At 41.7% G+C, this 24,144-nt stretch overlaps 1 protein-coding gene across 11 annotated transcripts in view; it reads left to right on the top strand.

Annotated features, from left to right (window-relative positions):
* The window catches only part of Zeb1 (zinc finger E-box binding homeobox 1), a 166,826-nt gene that overhangs the window by 87,425 nt on the left and 55,257 nt on the right, over positions 1–24,144 (top strand). For all 11 annotated transcript variants that reach the window (XM_087589887.1, XM_087589884.1, XM_087589886.1 and 8 more), the window contains 1 exon segment: positions 21,125–21,325. Coding sequence is in view for 2 of the 11 variants with exons in the window: in NM_001308265.3 (NP_001295194.1) it covers positions 21,125–21,325 (201 nt within the window). In the remaining 9 variants the exon portion in view is untranslated.

Below are 24,144 nucleotides of genomic sequence, written 5' to 3'. Positions count from 1 at the left end.
ATCTTTTGGGTATATGCTTAGGAGTGGTATGGCTGGGTCCTCAGGTAGTACTATGTCTAATTTTCTGAGGAACCATCAGACTGATATTCAGAGTGGTTTTACCAGCTTGCAATCCCACCAACAATGGAGGAGTGTTCCTCTTTCTCCACATCCTCGCCAGCATCTGCTGTCACCTGAGTTTTTGGTCTTAGGCATTCTGACTGGTGTGAGGTGGAATCTCAGGGCCATTTTGATTTGCATTTCCCTGATGACTAAAGATATTGAACATTTCTTTAGGTGCTTCTCAGTCATTCGATATTCCTCAGCAGAGAATTCTTTGTTTAGCTCTGTTCCCCATTTTTAATAGGGTTATTTTGGCTCTCTGGAGTCTAATTTCTTGAGTTCTTTGTATATATTGGTTATTAGCCATCTATCAGATGTAGGATTGGTGAAGATCTTTTCCCAATCTGTTGGTTGCCATTTTGTCCTATTGACAGTGTTCTTTGCCTTTTAGAAGCTTTGTAATTTTATGAGGTCCCATTTGTAAATTCTTGATCTTGTTCAGCTAAAGAAATTTTCCCCTGTGCCTATGTGTTTGAGGCTTTTCCCTACTTCCTTTTCTATTAGTTTGAGTGTATCTGGTTTTATGTGGAGGTCTTTGATCCACTTGGACTTGAGCTTTGTACAAGGAGAAAAGAATGGGTCAATTTGCATTCTTTTACTTGCTGACCTCCAGTTGAACCAGCAACATTTATGGAAATTGCTGTCTTTTTTTCCACTGGATGGTGTTAGCTTCTTTGTCAAAAATCAAGTGACCATAGGCGTGTGGGTTCATTTCTGGGTCTTCAGTTCTATTCCATTGATCTGCCTGCCTGTCTCTGTACCCATACCATGCAGTTTTTATCACCATTGCTCTGTAATACAGCCTTCTTTTATTGTTGAAAATAGATTCTGCTATCCTGGGTTTTTTGTTATTCCAAATGAATTGCTCTTTCTATCTCTATGAAGAATTGAGTTGGAATTAGGGCCAAAGTTTTAATGGGATAGGTTTGCTCCTTTATTGAGGCTATTTTTAAGTAAAACTACTGGAGTCTGGGATTGGGTTGGTTTGAGCTTTTTGTGTTTTTTAGGTTGTAAGAGCAGGGTTCCCTCCACTGCCTTGATACTGATTTATGCCGAAGTGTCAAAGGTTTTAGGATCATCCTGCTAATATTGAAGGAAAAGCTTGAAAGGAAGATAACCTGTGTGAGGTCAAATGTCGCACACATCGCCAAAGGTGAACACCACAGTGTTATCATTGTAGAAATGGGTTTGGCCTTTGTGTGTAGATAGGGGTAAAGGGAACTGATTTAGAGTCATTTAGGAAAGGCTCTCTTGTAGAGACTGATGTCATATAGAAATGAGTCTTGTTCTTTTTTATTGTGTTGCTTATAAATATAAAAGTAGGTAAATTGTCATGTTAAGATGTATTTAATCAGGCTGGAGAGATGGCTCAGTGGTTAAGAGCACTGACTGTCCTTCCAGAGGTCATGAGTTCAATTCCAGGCAACCACATGGTGGCTCACAACCATCTGTAATTGAATCTGATGCCCTCTTCAGGTATGTTAGCAGCAGGATGCTCATATACATTAAATTTTTTTAAAAGATGTATTTAATCATGTTATTTTGTTAATCATCCACAAATTTGGCGAGTATTCAGTGAGTGCTTTGCATAAGGTAATTTTAATTGTTAAGGAATGAGAAACACTTGCATGAAGAACAGAATAATGATAACTAATAATGCTGTCTGCTGCCTGTCTGCCAAGGTTTTGTAACAACTTCTTCTCTTTGAAGCTCCAGAATTTGAGTTTTATATGAAACTCACCAGATAGGGAGCCGGGTTTAACTTTTTGTGTGCAGTTGGACAAACATTTACCTTCTTTGGCTTTCCGTTTTCTTATGTATGAAATATGAGGCTAAGATTTATCTTCACAATGTTTCTAGATTTCAAATTCATTAATTTGATGTATTTTATAACACAGTCATCCTTCCCTGACAAACATGCCGTAATTACTCTGTGGGAAGCCATGAAACCACCACCAAGCCGTTGGCCCTGTTTTTAAGTTACTGACTTGTGAGAGTTGAGCAGCACTCTTCCCTTATCAGAATGCGTCACATCACGAAAGACCTAACGGAACTCACAGGAATGTTGGGAGTGTTCCAAAACTCCTGAATCCGGAGAGTAGAACAAGAACAAGGAAGTCTGCTGTGCTGCACACTCGGCAGTCCAGCGCCTGTCTGGCATGTGCAGGCCTGAGTTCAAATCCTGTGTTTGTAAGAGCCTCCATCCAAGTGTTTGTGTTTTAGCTTGTTCACTAATTCCATAAAAATTATTCGTGTTGTGCATGCTTGGCAGAACCTGTGAAAGTAGGAACATAGACCTAATGGTGTGAACAATGGTGTAAAAACTGCATCTTTATCTGCACATAACTTACTTTAATGAGAGCACAGCAGGTAACATTACAGCCTCCTAAATACACCCATGCTCTAATCCATATATTCTATAAATATGGCTCTGACAAAGGAGAGTTAAGTACAAATTCTCTTAGTAATCAGCTCATTTTTTTTACACTCCAGATTTTATTCCCTCCTGGTCTACCCTCCAACTGTTCCACATCCCATATGTCCTCCCCCACCCTCCCCACCTGTCCCCATACTGTCTCCACGAGAATGTCCCCATCCCACCAGAACTCTAAACTCCCTGGGGCCTCCAGTCTCTTGAAGGGTAGGTGCATCTTCTCTGACTGAACCCAGACCTGGGAATCCTCTGCTGTGTGTGTTGGAGGACTCATCTCAGCTGGTGTATGCTGCCTGGTTGGTGATCCAGTGAGAGATCTCAGGGGTCCAGGTTAGTTGAGACTGCTGGTCCTCTTACAGGTCTTTCAAAGGGCAGTCATGATAGGTCCCTTTTTGTGAGTGCTCCTTAACCTCAGTAATGGTATCAGGCCTTGGGACCTCCCCTTGAGCTGGATCCTTCTTTGGGCCTATCACTGGTTCATTTTTTACTTTTTTTAAATTAGTGTAAGAATGATGAGCTTTATTATGCACACATGGCACCTGCACACAAAGGGCACCTGCACACATGCCACCTGCACACAGGGCACCTGCACATATGACACCTGCACACATGGCACCTGCACACAGGGCACCTGCACACAAAGGGCACCTGCACATATGACACCTGCACACATGGCACCTGCACACAGGGCACCTGCACACAGGGCACCTGCACATATGACACCTGCACACAGGGCACCTGCACACAGGGCACCTGCACATATGACACCTGCACACATGGCACCTGCACACAGGGCACCTGCACACAGGGTACCTGCACACATGGCACCTGCACACAGGGCACCTGCACACATGTACATCACGTACTTTGGGTTTTGTTTACCCCATTACCCACTCTTTTTCCCCCAGTCTGTCCTATACTTTTATGTCAGATATATAAATTTTAAATTGAGCACATGATAGAAAACATGCAGTGAGAGAGAGAGAGAGAGAGAGAGAGAGAGAGAGAGAGAGAGAACACATGCATGTGGGGGCCAGAGGTTGATGTAGTGCCCTTGTCTTCCACTCCTCACCTTGTTTTTGAAACAGGGTTTTTATTTAACTTGGAGCTCACCTGCTGGCTAAGACTGGCTGACCAGTGCACTACAGGGATCTGCCTGTCTGCTCTGTACCTCCTCAGTGCTAGGTCCGCACCATCACTCTTGGCCTCCATGGGGATCTGAATGCAGATCCTTATGCTCTGTGTTGCCTGGGCAGTGTCCTCAGCCCCAGCCATGCGTATTTCACTTAGTATTATCTCCTGCTCCATCCATCTTCCTGCAAATGACACAGTTTATTCTTTATGCTGTATCAATATAGCATCTTCTTTATCCATCTTTTGATGGGCATCTCGGCCGATCTCTCTTCCTAGTTATTGTGGCTACTGTGAATAGCACAGCACTGAACACGGCTATGCAAGCATCTCTGTGGCTCTCTGATGTCGATCTTTGAGAATTTGCCAGGGATCGTATAATTGGATCATGTGGTCATTCAATTTTTAATTGCTCGAGGTCCCTGCATGCAGATTCCTAGGTGGCCATACTCATTTAGATTTCTGCCAGCACGCTGTTACCCACTCCTCCTACCCCACATCCTCACCAGCATTTGCTTTTGGTTTGGTTTTTTCTTGACAAGTGCTGTCTTAGTTCATTTCCTGTTGCTATGATAAACACAATGACTAAAATCAAGCTTGGGAGGAAAAGGTTGATTTCATTTTGAACTCTCAGGTGGTAGTCAGTCATAAGGGAAGTCAGGGCAGGAACTCAAGCCAAACCCGGGGCAGGAACAGCAGCAGAGAGGAGCCCTGCTTACTAACTTGTTCCCCATGGCTTGCTCAGCCAGCTTCCTTAAACAAGCCAAGATCATGTGCCCAGGAGTAGCACTGCGCCCAGCCTTACCACATAAGTTATTAGCTCCAAATTATAAAAAATAAGGTGAGCAGTGGAAGACGAGGGCACCACATCAGCCTCTGGCTCCAACAAGCATGACCACACAGACTTACCCATGGGCCAGTCTGACAGTGGACTTTTTTTCAGTTGAAGTTCCCAAATGCCCCTGTTTGTTGTCAGATTGACAAGAAAAAAAAAATCTAACTAGACCAACCTTATTGGCACAAAATGAGATACCGGAAATGTTTACTTGCTTAGTGATAGCATAGGCCTATGCAGTAGCCAGCACTTATGTAGAGCCAGGTAGGCCACAATAGCAGAGAAGCAAAGGGTTTCAAAGATACCACGTTACATGTTTTCAGGCAGTCACCTGATGCAGGGTGACTCTGGTCCAGAGGAGGGGCCACGTTTGACAGGGGAGCAGTAGTCTTAGAAACAGTGACGTGACCAAGAGGCTAGTGGGTGGATTGGATGTGAATTCTAAAAGTGTGTTGTAATTTGACACTAGACAAGAGGAGAAGAAGATGCCTAAAAGTAAAGCAGGCCAGAGACATGCCTTACTAGGCTTATTCTCCAGAGTAGGGAGTGGGGATCCAAACTGGTGTGTGCAGACTATGTTGTGTGCTGGTGAATAGCAGGAAGTCAGGAGGGAGCATGGATCTTAAGAGGTCAAGTTGCCAAGAACTGGGGTTTGGAATTTATGAAATTTGGAGTGGAAAGCTGTTAACAGTTTTGTATCAGGGAAATAATCTGAAATAAGTCTATGATTATATATGCCCTCTACTTCTATTCTGAAGGAAAGAGAAATGATAAGGTTATGTGAAATGTATTGGAGTCTAAGAAGATGAAAAGATGAGATTAAATGTTTGTTACCCACACTTCTCTTTATGGTAGGGGACTTGACTTCTGGTGTTTGAGGCAGCATAGTAGCCTCCTTCTGAGTCTGCCCAGCAGAGCTGCACGACCTCTGCCAGTGTCAGTGTCTCCCTCTTGAGAGCCTAAGTGTCCATCTCCTTAACTAGAAAAGTGCCTTTTTAGGGTTTGCTTACTCAGTGCATGTAAAGCATGAAATCTTATCAAATAGTTGGGTCAGAGTGAGGTCAGACCTGGAGCAGGGGACAAAAATCAAGGAGCATTGATTGACTAAACTTTTGAAACAGTAGTTAGAACTTAAGAGTTTGGATCCTCCCCCACCCCCAAGCCCCACTCTGGAGACTAAGCCTTGTAAGACTTTGGTGACAGTGTCTCAGTAAATGGCTCGGCTACTCAGGACTCTATCCCAGGGGTCTTTGAACTTGATCCTCCTGCCTCAGCCTCCTGAGTAGCTGGAGTTAGAGGCTTATGGCCCCAGCCCAGCTGATAAACATGTCTTCAACTACAGCCTAAGTGAAATAGGTTTCCTGCTCCTCTCTGCACGTGGAATTCATTACTTCTGTATGAAGTTCCTAGGAGCGACCCCTCCTGCCTTCACTGCCGATTTATCCAGAAGATGAAATGCATAGGGGAATGTATGCTGGTTCAGAGACATTAGTTTATAGGATATCTCAGCTCTTCTGGAATCGATCCTATACAGACTGTATTCTAGTAAGAATAGAATGTCCGTTGGTTTTCAGGTAACTCAAGTAAAAAAAAAGTCAAGAATTTCTTCATACTTTAATTCATGTCTTCTTAATTTTCCAATAACCATTTTAAATTAAAATAGAAACAAAGTATTAACATTTTTGTTATATATCGTGTTAGCAAGGCATGAAAGTGTTTGGACGTGGTAGGCGTCCTAGCACTCTTGTTTCATGTGTGACCGTACTTCAGCATCTCATTTATACTCACATATTTCTTACTAACTTATTTTTTAAAATTGTGTGTTGCAGAAGTGGAAATCTTTGATATTGCGACTTCTTTCTGATACTTTCGAGACATTCTAAATAAGGTATTTTTACATTTGTAATGTGGTGGTCTATAACAGATCTCAGTAAATTCACCTCTAGTTAGCTGTAAATGGTTTCCAGTGCCTCATTAAGAACTGAGTTTCTGGCCAGCCATGATGGCACAGGCCTTTAATCCCAGCATTTAGAAGGCAGAGGCAGTTGGATCTGTGTGAGTTTGAGGCCAGCCTAGTCTACATATTGAGTTTCAGGACAGCCAGAGTTAGATAGTGAGACTCTGTCTCTCATAAAGAAAAAAATGAGGGGGGAAAAAAAGGAGCTCCCAGGCTAGCAGGGGGTGCACAGCTAGCAAGAACAATGGTGTTGCCAAGTTCTGTGACCATTGTTGGATCGCCAGAACCCTCATGGTGGAAGGAGAGCACAGATTCCCCACAGCAAGCTCTCTGTGCATGCCTCCCCCACTCACCCCATCCCACTTGGGAACAAACAATCAAATAAATAAATGCTAAAACTGTAAAGGACTAAGCTCCAGGTCAGACTTTTCTATTGTAAGCCCAGGCTTCTGTCTGTACACTAGAAGAGCGAGGGGTCTTTGTCTCCTTGGCAGGACTGAGTGCCTCACTCTTGAAACTGGCCCCCAAGAGAGAGTTCCTAGGCCAAGGATATAGCTGGCCTCAGGTCATGGTGGGGCACTGAGCACTATTGTCACTCCTGCGAGCCAGTTGGGGAAGCAGTGGTCCCCTCCCCTCTGGTTTCCCTTCCATCTCGCAGGCTTATATTATAGACTAGTACCTCTAGTCTAAAAGCAACAGGGAGAAGTGAAACCAATTAGGATAGAAATGAAATCAATTAGGATAGAATTTTTGTTCCCTTCCTCCTATTTTTTATCATCAGTTCAAAATCAACAAAATTAAAGATAGAAAGTGACAAAATATTTACTTACTGGTTTATGTTTTTCTAAAATGAGAAAACTGAGACGCAAACACCTGTGGTTGACTGTGGTATGGTGGGTGTGTGCCACTGTAACTGGACTAGAAGGGTTTCCTCTTGGACTGAAGGCACCTTCCCTCTTGAGGGTGTGTGTGGATGACTTCCCTTACACAAGGGAAAGGCAGAAACTGCCCCTGCCCCTTGCTTTTTAACAATTTAGTTGCATGATTTCTGTTCTTCCCAGTCTTCAGTCCAGGCCCTCCTATGTCTCCTCCCTCCAACTCCATTTATATCTTTCCTTCTTCCATCTCCAGTGCATGGCCACTTTTTCTTTGATATTTTATACACACACATATGCATGTATAATACACACACACCATATATACATGTGCAGTACACATGTACATATGCATGTGTAATACAGAAGCCACCTGCTGCATCCATGAAGTGTTGCCTCATGTCTACAGTTGAAGGATGACCACTTAAAATTACGTAGCTAATTTGAAGGCTCATCGCTGGGGAAGACTGTTTCTCCCACTCGCAGCAATCGTTAGCTGCCTGTAGTTCTGTGTCTAGGGTGGGGACCAGGGAGGTTTCCTCTTCTGTGTCGTGTGCCTGTGGATGTTGTCATTGTTCTGGTCTCATTGTTCTCTTGGGTGTAGCTTCCCTGTCATTTCTAGAGGACACAGCCTCACAGCAGACTTCCTGATCCCCTGGCTCTTAAGTCATTTGTTCCTCCTTTTGAGATGTTCCCTGAACCTTAGGTGCAGGAGTTGTGTTGTAGATGGATGGGGGGCTGGAGGGCCCCATGATCAGCTGTTCTCAGCCTTTTGACCAGTTGTGGTTTTCTTTTCTTTTTTTTTTTTTTTTGGTTCTTTTTTCCGGAGCTGGGGACCGAACCCAGGGCCTTGAGCTTCCTAGGCAAGCGCTCTACCACTGAGTTAAATCCAGTTGTGGTTTTCTAAAGTGGTTTCTGGTACAAAGAGCAGCTTTGTTGATGAGAGCAAGAACTACTCTTCCTGCTGGGAGAAGGGTAAGTAGACTTCCATAAAGTGGTACCCGTAGACCCTCCTCAAAGTCATGATTCGCTTGCCCTGAGAATCTGGCTGTGTTTCCAGCCCCAGGCAGCATTTCCCTCTTGTTGAGCTGGCCCTAAGTCCAATTATAGAGTTGTCATTGCTCCGATATGAGTGCCAGTGTTGTATGGGTAGGAATCTCCTGCTGTGAGGTCACTGTGCTTCCTAGGTGTCACAGTGGGAGGACGGTTGATTGTTTCCCTCTCTTGGCAGATTGCACCACGTCTCTGGAACTCTAAGAGCAAGTTTGCTTTCAAGGTTACACGTGTATATTTACAACATTTACTGCTTTCTTAAAGGTCATTTTAATCTTTCTCCTTTACATTTTATTTCATTATCTTTTGAATTTTTTATTATGCTTATTTTTTTATTATGTTTATGAGCATGTGCACTTCCTATAGAATGAGTATAAATGTCAGAGCACAACCGTGGGAGTTGGTTCTTTCCACTGTGAGGGATTCAGGTACTAAACTCAAGTCTTCAGGTTTAAGGGCAAGTGTCCTTCATTGACACCATTTCTCCAGCCCTCACTGCCTTATGATGATTACTGGGGGTGGGGGGATGGGAAAGAGGGTGTTGCAGTTTGGCTTGGTTTGGTTTTTAAGACAGTCTCTCTATAGCCCTGGCTATCCTGGAACTCATGTATGAATACCAGGCTGTCCTCAAACTCAGGGAGGTGTGCCTGCTTAGGCTTTCTGAGCTTTATTCATATTTTCAGCTGTAATTTGAACTTATTATCAAAAAGTTCAAATTCATAAAAAGATTAAGAAATGATTTCGTCGAATCCCAGTTAAGTCTCCTAAAGTTTGATACAGTAGCAGTAATCTGAAAGTTATCTTAACACCTAAAATTTATCTTTGCTAAAGTATTTCAAAGCAAGGTAAACATTTAAAATATATGAAAAGAATGAAGCAGGGAAAAATGACCATTTCAATGGCTTACTTCATTTATATGTCCTTCCGGACAAATGTCAAATAATATCACCCTACATATATGCAGTGCTATGTAGCACTAGTTACGACCCCTGCAAGAATGGAACCAAAAGTTTTATAAAGGATATTTACATATATCAATAAAAGGGGTAGATCCCCCATTAGTGTTAACAGATTTTGTAATTATAATGAATTTACTAAGAGAAATATACGTGTTTAGGCTAAATGCTAAGGAATTTGATTTATTGATAAACATTTTCAAATTTGATAAGCATTGTCAAACTAATTCTGTAGTGTTTTCCTTAGCTCTGACTCATACCATTTTTTCTGGGATCTTTTTGGTCCAGTATATTAAACTTCTGTCTATCCATCCATCCAGTAGATAATGGCAGTTAGTGATAAACACAGCCAGCCTCTGGTTGAGGATTTTTCAAATTTACAATGGAATGAAAATATACCGATTCAGTAGGGCCAAGCTTTGGTCTCTTTCCTCACAGCCATTGTGGTGTGGGAAGCTGTCTTTCCGTATAGACATCAGTGAGCCATAGCCCTACTCACCTGTGGTCCTTGATGTTTCCCACTGAAGAGGGGTCTATTCGGATAACATGCAGTGATAAGTTGAGGGTTTCATCAGGAGAGAATGTGTGTAATATTGTGGGTTTGATGAGCTCCATGTATTTAAATAGTGGTCAGAAAAAACACTGAGCAGTGAAATTGGATAATCTCCCCAGGTACAAGGAAGGGCACAGCATGAAGTGAGACACAGAATGAGAGAGACACTCATTGACACGAAAGACAGTGTAGCTAGTACCCCCCGTGGGGAATAGATGATGTCTGAGGGATGGGGGAGTGGGGATCAGTCCCTAAAGGGACTTCCAGTGTCATGGATGAAATGGACAGCCACTAGGAGATGATCTGAGAGAGAGAAGGGTGCAGAGATAGAGAAGGTCTTTTTGGCCAGGTTTTGGAAGGGCAGGTACATACAACCATGAAAGATCTTGGGCAGCTGGAAACGGAGGCCTCCACCACTGGCAGTTGGCTGAAATAGGTTGGCTAGTTTTTAAATATTAAAACTGCCTGGTGTTTTCCATCCGCGGAACTAAGGTGGGCAGAAGAAAGAGGGCTCTATAGCCAGGTGTACATTTTGTATATTATTACTGAGTGATTCATCTTTTATTGTGGGTGTCGTAAGGCTTTTTCTGTATCCTAAAGAGACTAGCAGTGTCTCACACTTGCAGACAGTTTTCCTGTTGTGGGTCTGCACTGCATGAAGAGCCTCTCTGACTCTGAAGCTAGAAAGGCTCTGACTTACCTGCGGCTCACAAAGGGGAAACCTCTGATCTGTGTGGATTTCACTATGGTGGGAAACACTGAGTTACAAGTTTCAAGATTTACCTTTCCCACATGATTTTAACTGAAAATTTGTCTCCTGTATTGATTTAAAAATGTGTGTTTGTTTGGGGTCTATTTTTGGACTGTAGTAGAGCCCACAACTTCCCAGAATGGCCTGTGCCTGTGAAAGTTACCTGAAGGTACATTTGCCATTAGTGACAAGTCTGCATCCACCCATGGCTCCCACTGCTGTTACCTTTCTGAATATGTTTATTTTCTCAGATAATACTAACAAAGTTTCTTGAGACCATGTGCATAGTACTCCACTAAGAGTTTTGCACATATGATTTCCATCACGATGATAGCCATGCTAGAGACATATTCCCATCTTACAGAGGAAGAAACTGACATCTGAGAAGGGCAAGACACTTGCAAGGTGGTGTGGGTGGCAGGTGATGGGCTGTGATTTGAACCAGGCAGTCTGAGCAGAGAGCACTCTGCAGTCTCTGAGTCTAAATCATTTCCATGTGTAAGCCAGTATTGCCATGCTTGGTGTCTTCATTAAAATTGGACTGTTATGGGTTATTTTAGGGGGAAATAGCGTGTTTACTAGATAAAATCATCCTTATCCAATACGATGTGCCTTTTCATGCATTTGTTCTGACATTTAGTAGAATACGGAAGGTCTCCACATCAGCCTTTCCTGTCCATAAGCTTTCCTTCATGTCTGTCTCTCCAGCGCAGGCATCACAGCTACCACAGTCACACCCAGCTTTGCTTAGGTTCTAGGATCCAAACAGGACCTGAGCAGCTGTCTCTCCAGGCCTAGTGTGGTTCCCTACACAGATATCAGCAAGGAATGATAAATTATTCTTCCAAATGCCTTCGCAACTCCATAGAAGTCATTGTTTCTGTCCCTGTGTTAATAAAGTCTCCCATCTAATTCCTGATACTGAGCAGTGTTTGCCTTATTCTTTCAGTAAATTAGGACAATTTCAATTTTCTTGAGCTGTGACTAGTGAACTGAAGCTCATTTGAAGGGGGAGATGCCTGAGAACCCTTTTCGAGCTGAGCCCACAGCTGTGCTGCCTCAGAGAGAGTTGGGTGCTCCTGTGTGCTCTGTCAACAAGCACAGGAACGATCGGCCTCTGAGGAAAGCCTAGGGACAGCTCTGGCAATCTGGGGATGGGTAGTCTGCTCTTTTGTCAGTGTTCCAGTTCCATTCTGTCTCATGGGCTATCTCCTCTGTAAAGCAAGTCTTCCTGGAGAGACTTCCCGTCTGCATTGTCAAATGTGCTTGCTTGGGCTTATGAAAATATCCATAAAGTTCCTTTATAATTACAGTTATTTTAATTTCACTTGCTTTTTTATTCACTTTTATTCATGTGAGTGTCTGTCTGTCTGTCTGTGGTTGCTGGACCCACACACATACTAGATAAGCACTATTGTACTGAATTTTATCTCCAGCCTACTACATTTTAATATTTAACATGTATGTTTCTTAGTTTTTCTCCACAGTCAAATAGGCTGGTGGTTAATTGTATTATTTGATCCTTAAAGACAGAGTTTTGCACAGATTTGTCAAGACATGGCCTATAGTTTTGCTTTAATTAGTATGTTTTATTTTGTCTATTTATTTTTCCTGGGTTTGTCATACTGAAGTTCGTGTGAGTTAAGAATCATAAAGATTCTATTAAAAATTATGGTGATACCATTTGTCTGTGGCAGTTAAGCAAAGACCAGAATAAGGGTTGAGAGCACTAAAGACAAATTCTGTGACTTCCGAGCATTTGCTCTGTAAAGAGAGACAAGTAAAAAATAAAAGTTGGATTCCACAAGTGATGGCAGCCACTTGCCTTTGCCTGTCAGTTCACTCTATTAATAGCTTCATGTGAAGACAGTGAAAACCACCAGGCTCTGCAGGGCCTGGTTCATAGTCACCGCCTTTCACTGGAGTTCGGTTTCAAAGGTACTCTGAATATATAAAAGCGTTTTATGACTACTGATCAATGTGTATGCACCTTTGACTAAGGGCACTGCCTGCAGAGTGATATCACTGCCATTGTTAATTCTGACATGGTGATTGACACTTGCGTGATCTACAACTAGTTCCATGCCTGCTTTTGTTTAATTTTTAAATTTAAATAATTAGACTTCCACATTATTATGTTGCCTACATCTGACATTAAGTGTGTATACCATTACCTCATATAGTGAAATACATGTAGATAATAAATTAGTGTTATCTGTCATTGAGGTTAAAAGCCAGGTCAAGTGATATTTTCACTGTGCGCCAAATATAGTAGGTATGTCCATCTCTTTTCTGGAACTTTGCCTAACCCGTGAGTCTTCAGATTGTCTCCACTTTTCTTTGTGTGTATTTATCTATTGTATCTGTTTGGTGGGAGCACCCCCACCCCTTTTTCTGGAATTACCAATAACAGTTACTTATATTGTCTAGTTTTTTTCACTGAGAAAAGTGTGGCCCCATATTGAACTTAGAAATGAGTCTGTGCCTATTGTACAGAAGGCAGAATCCTAGGTACCATCTTTACAATGTCAGACGTGCATACATGTGCACATACATGAGTATGTGTACATATATGTGTATATGTATGTCATACCTGTATAAATGTTATTTGCATCCCTACTAATAGAAGTTCACATTCAATTTCTGCATCTCTTCATAGTACACACACAGAGACCGTTGTACTGTTCTCAGCATCATGCTAACACAAGTAAAGCATGCCTGAGAGCGTCTCCATGTCTTATCTCATGCCATACACTAGCCCAGTGAGTACAGCTAGATGCAGTCTTTATTTGTAAAGATCACTAATAAGACTTTCCTAAGTAAGACTATCTTTCTCCTATGCTGTTGCATGTAGTTTTAACATCACACTACCGCCTTAGTCAGGGAGCTGTGACCACACTAACCAGCCTCTCCTGGCTCCCTTTTGTTCCTCCCAGCTTAGCTTTGTCAAGCCTCTAGTACTGACCCAGCTTCTCTTTCCCACCCGCCTTTGCTCCTGAAGGGGTCACTTTTCCAGCCCCACTTGAAACCTTTGAATCCATGGATAAAAAATATGCACTCAGCTTGATGATTTTAGAACTCGCCTGCTAGCACACTTGCTGGGCACAAATACCTCCTGCCTGGAAATGTGTGCCCTTAACAATTTTTTATCTCCATCTCCCTTTCTGCCCTAAGCCTAATGGCTTGATCCAATTCGCCCCATCAGACATCTCTGGCAGCCGGCCCACAGTGGAGTGCAGGCTCTGGCTGCCCCGTGATCTTGCATGATTGTTGGGTGTTGCTTTTTCCAAACCATGGCAGAAAAGCCCCCCTCTTTCCTCGAGTTTGCTTTTTTCTCCCAGGACCTGGAATTCCCACCTGTAACCTTTGCCCAGCAATTGGCTTTTGGCCTCCTTTATTGACAAAATCAAGGACCAATTAGGAAACTAGACCAAGTATCAGCACCTCCCCTTACACCTCACATTTTCTGTCTAATAAATAAAAATATAAACTCTTCTACTAGATATAAATTGAACAAAACCATAAAAACTAACTAAATTACACAGTATGAGGTATAAATGACATCTAGACTATCAGTTTGTCAATTAGACAAAGTACTCTATCATATATCCTAACTGAAAGAATTAGGATTTTATCCTTGGATTATGTTTAAATTCTAGTCATGGTGTCATATGAAAACCTTGTCATCTGTTCTATAAACTCTCTCAATGTTAAAGAACTTGAGTTTGAATATGAGTTTTTTGTCAGTAAAAGAAGCCGGGAGCCAATTGTTGGGCAGAAGGTACAGGTGGGACTTCTGGGTCCAAGGAGAAAAAGACACAGGGAAATGCTCTGGAATGAGAAGAAAGCAGCAATCATGTAAGGCCTCTGGGGCAGCTAGGGCCTACAGCTTCCACTGCTGGCGGAGGCCGAGGAGGTTAACAGGAACTAGCTGGTAAGTTTAGGGCAGGAATAGGAATGGAGATAATAATTGATGTGGACATGCCTTTCAGGCAGGAGATTCTACGCCCAGCAATTGTGCTAGCCAGCCTGTTCTAAAATAATAAAGCTGTCTATGTGTCCTTTATCTGTGGATTCAAAGGTCCTGGGAGTGGGTAGGTAACACTGCCAGTCCTGGAGCAAAGGCAGAAAGAAAAGAGAAGCTGGGTCAGTGCTTGTGGCTTGGCCGAGCTAAGCCAGGAGGAACGAGAGAGCCAGGAGGGGCTGGTAGTGCGGTCACGGCTCCCAGGAAAGGCAGTAGGATGATTTTAAAACTACAACACTATGTGAATGAGTATTTTAAGGGGCTAGATAGGAATGGATAAGATAGAGTTAAATACAAATTAATATCCTCACATAATGAAGAACCTTTAGAAAGGCCTCTGTATACCAAAGCATATGTTAAAACGGGCTTGTGTCACATATCATCTGACAAGAACTACAAAGTCGATCTTTCCTCTCCTACCTCCCTAATGTCTTCCTCTGTGTGGGCAAAGTGCTGTTGCCATCCACAGTGAGCCATCCCAGTGAGAGTCTTTGTTTCTGAAGCATGGAGATGATTGTACAGTGACTGAGGCTGCAGTTACCTTGTTCATTCTGAAGCTGCTCATGGCATCTACTGAGCACATTTAGTATCACCATCTATCACCATGCCACTTAAGGACAGGGCATTTAGAGATCATTTTAATTGGTTTAGTTAATACAAAGTCACGTTCAAGAAATTAAATAACAGGAAATATTTGAAAGGATTGTTGGCTTTATCAAAGATTATATACTGTTACTGTGAAATCTTGTGGTTAAATACTTTTGTCATTTGAAAATGTTTTCAATAGCAAGTTGTTCAGTATGTAACCAAGGAGCCCTAGGACAAAGAAGACACAAATGTATTTAGCAGTAATCACTATGCAATAGTAAGGAAGCTTCGTACTTAGTAAAGTCTGCAATGTTTCAGTCCAGCTCTGCATTGCAGAACTGCCTAACCCTGTGCAGATCTCCAGTCTTCTCTAAATATTGGTAGACTATAGAGAAATGCACCATGCCTGCCTCTTGTGGTTGCACTAAAGATTCAGAAAGGAGAGTAAGGGGAATAGCCACATCAAACACAAGATTCTTTAATACCACCAAGAACTGTCTGTAAGCCAGTGGTTGTTAAGCACGTGTGGTGATAGTAAGAAAGTGTTAGACACTTTCCATTTCGTACTGCAAGCCATGATATATATTATAAGTCGTATTGAAAGATTTTTACTTTATTGTTTTATGTATGTAGATGTTTCGCCTGCATATTTGTCCGTTCAGTATGTGTGTGAGGTGCCCAGGGAGTCTAGAAGAGGGCTTTGGATCCCAAGGTCCTGTTGTGGACAGTTTTAAGCCACCATGTAGGTGCTAGGAATCTAACCCAGATCCTCTGGAATAGCAGGCAGTACCTTCAACCACTGAATCATCTCTCCAGTTCCTTGTTTAAAACTTTGAAAAACCGTCTTTTCTTTTATCCTTACTTTCTTAATATCCAATATTTTAATTAAATTCAGAACCAGGATGATCACCTGGAACTGAGACTATACCTCTCATAATGGTGATCTAGGGTCCAAAATATGCTTAGGGGAGAGGAAGTAACTATATTGCCCTGTATCATAGTAAGTCAGTCCTAGTCTACCACAGTATAGTTCAGACGAATTTAGAGTTGTGTTATAAGGTTCTTAACACGGGGATGATAACACTTGCGATATGGACATACTCATTGTCCTAACTTGATCATACACATGGTATACTTATATTGACTTACTATACCTGTACACAAAGGCTTCATAAAGGATTCCATGCATGACCCTTTTCACTTGGGATATTTTATATAACTCTGGTATATAACCATAGAAAGTTGGTAATTTACCTACTTTTCTGTTGCTGTGGTAAAACACCAGACCAGCGGCAACTTAAAGAAGAAAGAGTTATTTGCAGTTCCAGTTCCAGAGAGATGTCAGTTTATAATAGTGCAAGACATGACTGAAGACTGGGCATGGTGGCTGGAGCAGGAAGCTGGGGGCTCATATCTCGTATTACAAACAAAGAGAGCAAACAGGAAGTGGCACAAAACTTTAAACTCTCAAAACCAGTACACAAAATATACTTCCTCCAGCAAGACTGTACCTCACCATAAGCTTTCCAAACAGTGCCACCAACTGGGGACAAATGTTTAATGCCTGAGCCTGTGGGGGACATTTTGTTCAAGCCACCACATCAGGTCTACAAACTGAGGACTTTCAGAAGACAAATCACAAAGGATATATTTAAAAATAATTCTTTGGCATACATATAGTTTTCTAACTTATTAAAGACTAACTTACTAATAAGCTTAATGTTCTTGATTCTCTTCACATGAAATCTGAGCTGTGAGTTTGGTCCTATGGCACCACAGTGCTTTCCTGACTTCATCATCATTTTGATTTTTACAATTGTGGATTCTGTGATTCTATATCATAGAAACGCATGGTATAAAGCAGTAGAAGAACGTTTGCAGCTCCTTCAGAAACAATTGGGAACCCTGCCCTATCTCAAGCCAAAGACCACTTACCACTTATATCACGGACTCAAATCAGCAACTCAAATGGAAGTTTTAAAAATCAAACAGCACAGCACAGTCCAGAGAGAACACCAGATTGATACTTACATGCTAAGGAGTAATAGTATTTTGTTTCCGCATGAGCAAGAAGCTTTGTGATACAGCTAAAGCACTGTGGTCTGAACGCTCACTGGTCTCCGAGTTGAACTGAGGTGCTTCAGCTGGCTTTGTCCACACGGTGTGCATGCTGCTGTATGCCTAGAGCCAGTGCTGTGGTGAGGGTCGGACGCAGCATGTGCAGGTACCTCCCAAAGCACCTCGGACTCTGCCTTCCCTGTCAAGCATGTCTGTGGTGGCTCTGGCTTCAGAACCCTTTACCGCTGTCAGATCTTCTGAGACCCCACATTTAACGAAGTTCATGAAGTGAGGCTGTAAGTGACTGCTTTGCATGTGTGTCACACAGAAGTGTAAAACAATTGCTCCTTTCACCAAGCTGTGTGTTACTTTAATCAAAGATTAATTGAGATTTGATGCCCAGAAGACTGAAGTGCTGGGCTCTCCCTTTGGTCTCTGGACTCTGATGGGGCCCGGGTTAGTCTGTGTACTTCAGTGGTGCTTTAAGGAAATGCTCTGTACCAGTTCCTGTGCTCTAAAAGAACAGATCCAGAAAATGGGGAAACTTGATTTCTCGTGTCTGAGTGCCTGAAACAAAAGATTTAGGTGTGTTTCCAGTTTTATGCTACATAAAATATGTGCTGTACTTTTGCATGTATGTTGTTTTTATGTTCAGTTTCTTTCATATCACAAAGCCAAATCATAATGGGGACAGGAAAACCATAGAAAGTAATAGCTGATCGTTGGAGCACCCTGCAGTGTAGGTCAAAAGGGAGTCTGAAGATAAATTTAGAGAAAATTTAAGTTTAAAGCACTCTGCTTATAATGCACTAAATATATAATCAAGAGTTGGCCAAACCACCCACAGCTAACAACACTAATTATGATAATGGTAAAGTATAGTTCGACTTCATCAAGAGTAAGAGCAGCACCACTGTGACCTAAAATGTGCCAGCACTTCCCTTCAACAAGTAGTAGGAAATTGAGTTGTCGGTGTGTGTGCTCTCATTGTACACAAGCATAGTGAGAACTCTGCATTTGGCCCAGCTCTCCAGAGTAGCCAGGGAGGACTGGAATTGAGGACTGGTTGAGCCTTAGTCAAAGCCAGCTGGGTTAGCTAGCTGTGAAATGCCTATAACAAACCATGTTGAAGGTTACTGATAAGAAAGCCTTGAAAGTCAAAATGAAAGCTAATAGCATGGTTTGTCATTTGCAAAGCCCCCATTCTGCGCATGCACATACATGGCTGCACCTTGCTGTTGGTTGGAGAACCATCAGGAGAGCCATGGGCCAGTTTTGAGAATCACCTTCCTACCTTCCCACATTGTTCACTCTGCTTGTCTAAAGTTGTACATAATATAGAATCTGGCCCAGCTCTATGCTTTAGCCTCTCACAAAGCATTTCCCATGCTTTCATCTGTCCTAAAGAGAACTTTTTTCTTACTGATATATTGAACAGACTCTCAGGTGATTCCTCGGCAGTGGTTAAGTCACGGGAGGAGGGATGGATGAGCACTGTCCACCAAGCAGTTTACTCCGGACCAACAAACCGAGAAGTCTGGTACACAGAGAGCCTCGCGCTGCGTGCTTTTGTGTCACTTCGGCTACATCCCTGACAAAAGCAACTTTGAGGAGGAAAGACGTTCGACTGTATTTTGGAACATTCGGTTACTGGTTGGCCTTGTGGATCTAGGCAGACAGTCCAGCAGCAGGAATATGCTGCAGTCTTCCACCCTTTCTGGTATACAGGAAGCCCAGAGCACAGGAGACAGCAGGAATGACCTGCCCCTCCAACATATCCAGAGCTTTCAAATGAATGCCACCAATGTCCAGCCTTTCAGGACACAAGCCTTTGGGGAATGGTTCATAGCCAAACCATATCAGCAAAGAAACGTTATTTTGATGTTAGCCACTAGAAACATTTTCTCCAAAACGAGGGGATAAAATGTACCTGCACAATGGAATGCTATCTGGTCAGCACCAGGGGAAAATTGAGTTTCAAGTACATAAATATGGAAACTCTAAATCACACACTATAAAGTGGCCGAACAGTAGGATATGATGCTATGTGTGTTTTTATCGTAGATACCAGACACAAGCAATATAGGGTCTTTATTGTGGTTGACTAGGATAAAGAACGAGATGACAGGAGGTGTCAGGTGTGCCTAGGTATTGAAACAATATACTCAACTCTGTGTTTTAACCTTTGTAATGTATGTTGAGGGGAAATGGGCTCGTTTCCTTATTTTGAGTTTTAATAAGATAAAGATACATTTTATAATGAGAGAAAAGCATTTGCTCTTAGGAAAAAATCTAGATAAATGTATTTATGCTAAAATATTAACATAACAATTACTTCTTTGTACTCAAAATGTGAAAAATTCCTGATATAAGCGCAGGGCATCTTAAGTACTTTGTGAACACTGGATCTTCCCATAGCCTACAAAGCAGTCCTAGGAGTTTTGTTAATTTTCTCTTAGCTTCAATCGCTTAACTACTCTTTCAGTTTTATCTTTATGTTATCAATGGTGTGTATACATCTGGGTGGTTGGATGTAGTGTGTAGGACACACACCTACAAGTGTGCACACGTGCTTATGTGAGGAGAGGGTTATGGCTGCCTGTCATCTAAACATTAGGATGCGCGCTCTCTCTCTCTCTCTCTCTCTCTCTCTCTCTCTCTCTCTCTCTCTCTCTCTCTCTCTCATGGCTAGCTGACTGAATGCCAAGGGGAAGAGTAACAGGCAGTAGTAATTCAGAAGAATTATGGACTGACCATCTTTTCTTCCCTTCCTCTCAAATGTGGCAAATGGTGATCTTTGTGCAAATAGTTGCAGCAGGGTCCTTCAGTGACTGGACCCTGTTAGTGCCATCCATGCCACAGGTCCTTCAGTGACTGGACCCTGTTAGTGCCATCCATGCCACAGGTCCTTCAGTGACTGGACCCTGTTAGTGCCATCCATGCCACAGGTCCTTCAGTGACTGGACCCTGTTAGTGCCATCCATGCCACAGGTCCTTCAGTGACTGGACCCTGTTAGTGCCATCCATGCCACAGGTCCTTCACTGACTGGACCCTGTTAGGTGCCATCCATGCCACAGGTATGCTCCTTGTACACTTCACTTGGACTAGATTGTTTAAAATGTCTCATTGTCAGCTATATCTCACAGGCTCTACAAAGTATGGAAACTGTTCAAAACAACTGTTCATAATTCTGATGTTAAATCATTAAAATTTATTAGATATTTTATAACATACAGATTTGACCAAATTAGTTGATACTTCCCAAAGTCACTGTGAGATTAAAATGCACTGCATATGACTGGCAGCAGTCCTTTCCTTGGAGTAGCTTTGATGGTGATGCATTTTTATTAGGAAAGGTGGCCCCTGTGAAAACTTGAAGCCTAATTGTACATGGCAGCATTGTTCAAGGGAGCTCAGTACAGATGTGTAGCATAATTTGAGAGCACAGAACACTAGTAGACTGTTGGGTTCCCAGTCCTGGCTCCGTGACTAGCTGGCTGCATGCCAGAGACATTACCCTCTCTTCTCCTGGCCTTCTCATGTGTAGAACTGGAACGTAAGCAGTAGCTGGAGAGTTCCTGTTGTATGCTTGTGTCTAAAATTGTGAGAATTGGATGTATTAATACTTGCAAAGCATTGATACAGTGTGTGAGTTTTCCATAAGTGTTGACACTGAGAGTTGTCACTTTGACCATCTGGATCTAGATTTGTTACCAAGTGAGTTGCTTACCAAGTATGGTCTTACAAATATCAAATCTGTTTCTAAGTTAATTTGTATTTTAACTATCCATTCCTTTGTATTACAGTTACAAATTATAATACTGTGGTAGAAGCAAATTCAGATTCGGATGATGAAGACAAACTCCATATTGTGGAAGAAGAAAGTGTCACAGATGCAGCTGACTGTGAAGGTGGTGTGCCAGATGATGAGCTGCCAACAGACCAGACAGTGTTACCAGGAGGCAGTGACAGGGCGGGCAGTGCCAAGAACTGCTGGCAAGACGACGGTGAGTGAAGCTCCTTATAAAGTCTTCCTCTCTGTACTTTGTATTAAACAAAAAGACAAATTGGGTAAACGTTTCAAATAAATAGTAAAATTATTTGTATATTAGCCAATATTAGATGTCTTACTTATTTTTAAAGTAGATTTTGAATCAGAATAATGTTTTGACAGTTTGCAGTGTACCTGAAATACATGGAATTTAATAGAACTTTCTAAACCTGACTGAGCTTTCCTAATACTGTTGAAATGCTTGTATCTACCTTTAATTTCATATTGGAGTACCCAAATTAACAATAGATTTTTTTTTCCACATGGAGAGGTTTAATGAACGAATGAGACAAGGGAGAGGAATGAGAGAGAGAGAAGAAAAAGAGTAGAAGAGGAGGGGAGTTGAGGCCGGCAGTGAACATATGGAGAGAAGAGGGGCGGGAAATGGGGAGAGAAGGAACAAAAGGGGAAAGTGGAAGAGCAAGGGAGCAACAAGAGATTTTTGTAAAATAATAAATGATATATTAATGTAGTAAAAAATCCAGCATGCAAACATCTGGAACAAATATGTGTTACGGGAGTGTCTTTAGTATAACCATGAGCTGAAAACAAGCACCAGTACCATCAATGTGCCCACCAAAGATAGCAAATTAAATGTGGCTAGGCTAGGCATCCGGAATGTTCAAGATTCTCTGAGAAGTAGCTCCCGCACTCACTCCTGTGCATACATTCAAGCCCTAGTTCACATTGCTTAGTTGTAACCTAAATCATCTTAAGCCATGTTTGAATTTAAAGTATAGTCATTACAAGAATCTATAGCTATTAAGCACACCCTTCATCCTAATGCTACAGAAATCTCCCAGTAATTTAGTAAGCAGACAGGAACACTAGAAAGAACAAAAAGAGAAAAGAAACAGAATCTAACTCACACTATTCTGTTTATAAAATGCTTTGTCTTATTTAAAGGAAAATTTAGAAATTAACTACAAATATAATAAATTATTAGCTCCAAATCCTTGGCCATATAGTTAGCCCTGGTGATCTCAGTGGCCACAGAGTAGAATGAATAGACAGAAATGTGCAAGAGGGATTTGTGGATAGGAGGGGAGTTCAACAGGAATGTTAAAGAATTGGGGTGGCAGTAGTATGTGTGTATTGCATACATGTGCAAAATTATCTAAAATCAAATTTAGTAAATGAAACATGTTAAAAACAATATAATTTCCAAAATTACAATAATTAAGTGGTAAGAACTCAAGATGAATTTAACAGCAAGTTAAACAGAGCCAAAGAATAAATAAAGTAGAGAAAATTATACAGGAAGTGAAATTTAAACAGACATATGTAGAACAGGTTAGGAGACACTGCAGTCTGATATATTTGTGAATTCTGGGTAATTAGAGAATACACAATAGTAACATCTGAAGCAAGAAAAGACAAGAGTTTTTCAGAGCTGATGACCCATCTAAGTACAGCCCAGGTATGATTCTAGACATGGAGAGGAAAGAATACACACAGTGTGCTGTATTTGCCCCTCAATGGACAGAGCACAGTGCCAAGAGGCCTAAATGTCAAAACAGAAGCCATACACAGCAAGAATGCTGAAAACACCAAAAGAAAAATGACTCACAACACATAAGGAAAACTAAATAAGCCTGTAAAATTTCTATGCAAAAACTTTGTTAAAAGGCAAGGATAAAGTGTGATAATATACCACAGGTGCTGAAAGAGAAGCACTACCAACCAAGATACTATACCCAGCAAAGCTACCCTTTACAAACAAAGACATGAAAATTTCTCCAAACACAGTAAGAAATATGGTACTCACAAAGAAAAAACTTACAGAAGATGTTTGAAACAAAAATCAAGATACTGTCAGGATGAAGACAACAAACAGCAGGAACAAAGGAACAGTATCACCTACCAGCACCTGGGTTCAACTCTGATCTGAGGCCACAGGGTGACTATACTGACCTTTTTATTCCAACTACAAAAGACTTCCCTTAGCTCTGAGGACACAGGCTCAAAGAGTGGTGCTGAGAACTAGGGAAGTGAATGAGACACTGTCACCACAGACAGAGTCACCACTTAATGATAGAGCACATTTGCAAAAATATGCTGGCATAGTCAACAAGATGGCCTGATCTTAGGATCAAACCACAGGACCTAAGAGACCAACTCAGAAGTTGTCTTCTAATTTCCACACAAACTGTGGCACATGTGTAAATGCACATTCACTAAATAAATAAAGTAGTTTTAAAACTTAAAAAAAAAACCTTAAAAAATATTTCAAATGAGAAATAGACCTGAAGGAAGAAACAGTAGTACAATAACGCATAGGCCTCTGACATGGCACTCTCAACAGGGCTATATCACTTAGGTAGAAAATTAGCCAGCTTAGGAAACCACCCCCAGTGTTCAACAGCATACCAACATGTCTTCCACAAAAAAATCAGGGTGACATCTAAATTAAATATCAGAAACCCACCATCCTTCACAGGTGGAAGGTAAGGAAACTTTTGTGTGACCCAGAACATTACAGTATAATAAAGGTCAAACCATCGGTGCAGGCAGCATGTTAGACAGATCGCAAAAGCATTGTACTGAATGGAAGAAGTCTGTTTCCAAGGTTGCATTTTGTAATGATGGCATTTGACATTTTTAATAGGGAAACAGTTTAATAAATAGCAAACTGTTGCTTATGAGGACCTGGGAGAGAGTATAATTGTTGGCTAGCCTGAGGACATGGGACAATGATAGAACTGTTCTGTATCCTGATATAAACTTCCTTACATGAGCCTCTATTTGCATTAAAGTATATAGACTCGAATACCA

Source organism: Rattus norvegicus, chromosome 17 (assembly GCF_021556685.1).
Source record: "Rattus norvegicus strain SHRSP/BbbUtx chromosome 17, alternate assembly SHRSP_T2T, whole genome shotgun sequence".
NCBI classification, from domain to species: Eukaryota; Metazoa; Chordata; class Mammalia; order Rodentia; family Muridae; genus Rattus; species Rattus norvegicus.
Note: the sequence above shows the minus strand (reverse complement) of the source record. Positions and strands in the feature narration are given on the sequence as shown.